At 43.5% G+C, this 3,347-nt stretch overlaps 1 protein-coding gene across 1 annotated transcript; it reads right to left on the reverse strand.

Moving 5' to 3' along the window:
* Positions 1-545: 545 nt before the first annotated feature.
* Positions 546-938, reverse strand: LOC110561756 (large ribosomal subunit protein eL8-like). The gene has a single exon (XM_060373896.1). The coding sequence runs from the start codon at positions 934-936 to the stop codon at positions 631-633; it is 306 nt and encodes a 101-aa protein (XP_060229879.1). The 5' UTR covers positions 937-938; the 3' UTR covers positions 546-630.
* Between the last annotated feature and the right edge of the window lie 2,409 nt (positions 939-3,347).

Genomic DNA, 3,347 nt, shown 5'->3' on the forward strand with positions numbered 1-3,347 from the left:
GTTGCTTAGAATACGCCTAGGCCTGGGGATAATGTCTGTAACCAACAGAGCGCAAAATTTTGTCACACAGGACAGATAGCATTAACCAGCATCTTATTTATTATTTCTTTTTCTTTCTTTTGTAATTATATTTATGTACAGAAGAAAACATAGCAGTGCACCTTTAACCCGGTTTAGTGGTGAGTTCTTTAGCCTTTGCCTTTTTCACCTTGGTAAGTGAGCCACGGATTTAGGACCCAGGACATTGCTTTCCTCAGTGGAAAGCGTATCTCATCCTATCTGTCTTTGTAATTGGTCCTAACAGCTTCCACTAGCTTAGCCAAAGCACCCTTGTCTTCTGAATTAACCTGTGTGAAGGCAGCAGGGGTTCAAGTCTTTCTGTGAACCAGCCGCCCCAGCCTGGCATTTCCCTTAATGATGCAGTAGGAGAGCCTCATCTTCACACACAGGGCAGGTAGGAAAAGCACCAGCTCAATGGGGTCTGTATCATGTGCAATCACGACCCACTGACCCACTGCTCTCCACCAGAAGAACAGGTGCTGTCTTAGTTGGGACATCCATTTTCCCAGCAGCTTTCTTCTCAGCACTGGCCAGGAGCGTGACTTCTTGTCATGCTTTGTCTCTGGCTTGTTACTTGTGGGCAAGCTTAAGCAGATGGGAAGATGTTCGCTGGTTCAGGGCCTGGGTGAACTGGTTAACGGCAGGAGGTAAATGGAGCCACTTATAGACGATGGCTCTCTGCCGCAGCAGCCTGATGTAGTGGGGCCATTTGAAGAAGCGAGTGAGATCTGTTTGGGACTGGGTATCCTGCCCACTGCCGAAGTTCTTGGGCCTTTTCTCAAAGAAAGGATCAACCACCTTTTTGGCTTCCTGTTTCTCTACGACGGCAGTGGCCAGAACCATCTTCTTCCGCTGGATCTTCTTTTCTTTGGGCATCTTGCTGGGCATGTTACTTCTATAGTACGGAAAACATAAGCTTAGATTAATGTCTTACAGTTTCACCTAAAAAAAAATTTAAAGCAAGATTTTTAATAGACAGTTGTAGGTAAATGTTTAAGAAAATTAAATTATGTTGCAGGTAAATGGATGAAGTTTAAAAAAAAAAAAAGTCATCTTGAGTGAAGTAACCCTAACCAACAAATACGGAAAAATTTTTCTTATATGTAGATGATAAATTTCAAGCCTTTAAAAGGTATGCTAAAATCTGTATAACCACTGAGGTTAAGTATAGAGTAAAGGACTGGGGGGAAAGGGGGAGGGTTTCCCAAGCAAGGAGAAATAGAATATATAGTTATGGAGAGAAAGTGGAACGAAAGACTCCAATGGGGAGTAGGACACCCGAGGAGGGTAAAAAAAAAAAAAGGAGCATAGGGAGGGACAGGTACAGCTATAGATGCTCCCTAAAATAGATGCATGTTTGAAACAACTGTAAATAGAGTTACCAAATAACAGAGGAGACATTGCATCCACTAGCCTTTTTTTTTCTTCCAACTGAAACATCCAGTGCAAGGAATAGCTTATACCCATTCGCTGGCCAGAGGTGCCCCGTGGAAACCCCAAATATATCAGACTCAGGCTATTACTTGCTCTTCACAAACTGATAGTAGGATCCTATTACTGAAAACAACACTTCAGTATCTCGTTGAACACAGAGAAGTTGAGCTCGTGCTCAGCTAGAGCCTCCACCCCTCCTGACAGGTGTTCGTGGTGCTGGAAGGTGCTCCACACACTACCAGAGGGAAGAAATGCTCACCAAGCCAGCTACAAACTGTGCAATCTACAATAGTAACAGGCTTGCAAGAGAGGCTGCTGCAAAAGTGGCACAACATTATAGAAGTAACCAACCACTCCCTGGTTGCACTTAAGGCCCACTCCACAAGATGAAACCCCTGCCTGACGCTGCTCTGTTGGTCACAAATCTTGGGCTGGATAGACCGTGGGCACAGCAATACAATGGCTCTTCTGCTAACACTCTGCTACGCCCATAGACCAGTGCCTCACTCAGCCTTTGTCAGAGAAACTTCCTCTTGCAGTAAATGGGAACTAACATAAAGTTCCACATGAGGACAACGTACGGAGAGTGAGAGACTTGGAAACATTCAGCCTTAAACTGGATGCGTCCATCAAACCCATCCCCTCAGAGCCCAGGGAGCTACGCAGAAGAGGAGACAGAGAGATTGTAGGGCCCAGAGGGGGTGGAGAGCACCAGGAAAACAGTGTCTTGCAGGCCTGTGACTGAGGCACGTGTGAACTCACAGGGTATGCTGCGGTGGGCACAGCTCCAGCCACAGCGTCAATCCACGTGAGGTTTCAGCACTAAGAGTTTTCAGCACATGGACACCAGCTCCCACACCTGGCCAAGAAGCTCTCTGAGACTGACACCATCTTGCAAAGAAAAACAAATGGTTTCCCACAATGGATTCTCACTGGGAATATTAACCATACCTAAGGTCCATGCCCAGTAGCTGGTCAACACAAAAATAACTCAGCGGAATTTTTATATACTTTTTCTCTCATATCACTTTGGGGGGCATTGGTTTGTTTGTTTGTTTTACTGGTCTTTTGCTTGAATATTATGGCTTTCTGTTTTGTGTTTTTATGGACACAAGCATGCGTGTGTGTGTGTGTGTGTGTGTGTGTTTCTGGAGACTTTATTTTTTTAAGTCTGGTTTGTTTTGCTCGCTTGTTTGTCTGTTTGCTTTCTAAAATGAAAAAGAAAGAAAGAAAGAAAAAGAAAGAAAGAAAGAAAGAAAGAAAGAAAGGAAAGAAGGAAGGAAGGAAGGAAGGAAGGAAGGAAGGAAGGAAGGAAGGAAGGAAGAAAGAAGAAAGAAAAAAGAGTGAGCATGGAGTTATAGGTGTCTGGGGACATGGGAAATGTCTGGGAGTTGGGAGAGGAGGAACCACAATCAGATTATAACACATGAAAGATTTTTTCAATAAAACATGAATTTCAATAGACCAGCTAGTATACAAATAATTCTATACCAAAATAAAGACCAAAAAAGAATTTTTAAAAATTAAAAGATCCCCCTTTATTAGTGACCTTATGCGCTGCCATCACAAAATATCTAACAAAAGCAGACTAAGGAGGTTATTTTGGGCTCACAGTTCAAGCACGCAGTCATAGTGGCAGGAAGTCATAGCTTTAGGAATTTGGAGGGGCTAGTCATATATTCAGCCCACCCCCCAAAAAGCAGAAACCAATGAAATTAAAGTGCTCAACTCACCTTCTCCTCAATCCAAGACCAGAGCACATGGGATGATGTTACTCACAGTTACCTCAATGTGGGTCTTCCCATCACAATTAACATAACCTGAATCCTTTAGCTTGATAATATTAGCAACCA

This window comes from Meriones unguiculatus, chromosome 21 (assembly GCF_030254825.1).
Source record: "Meriones unguiculatus strain TT.TT164.6M chromosome 21, Bangor_MerUng_6.1, whole genome shotgun sequence".
Taxonomy (NCBI): domain Eukaryota; kingdom Metazoa; phylum Chordata; class Mammalia; order Rodentia; family Muridae; genus Meriones; species Meriones unguiculatus.

Coding starts and splice junctions, on each gene's coding strand:
- LOC110561756 (XM_060373896.1), bottom strand. CDS start 936: ATGCCCAAAGAAAAGAAGATCCAGCGGAAGAAGATGGTTCTGGCCACT.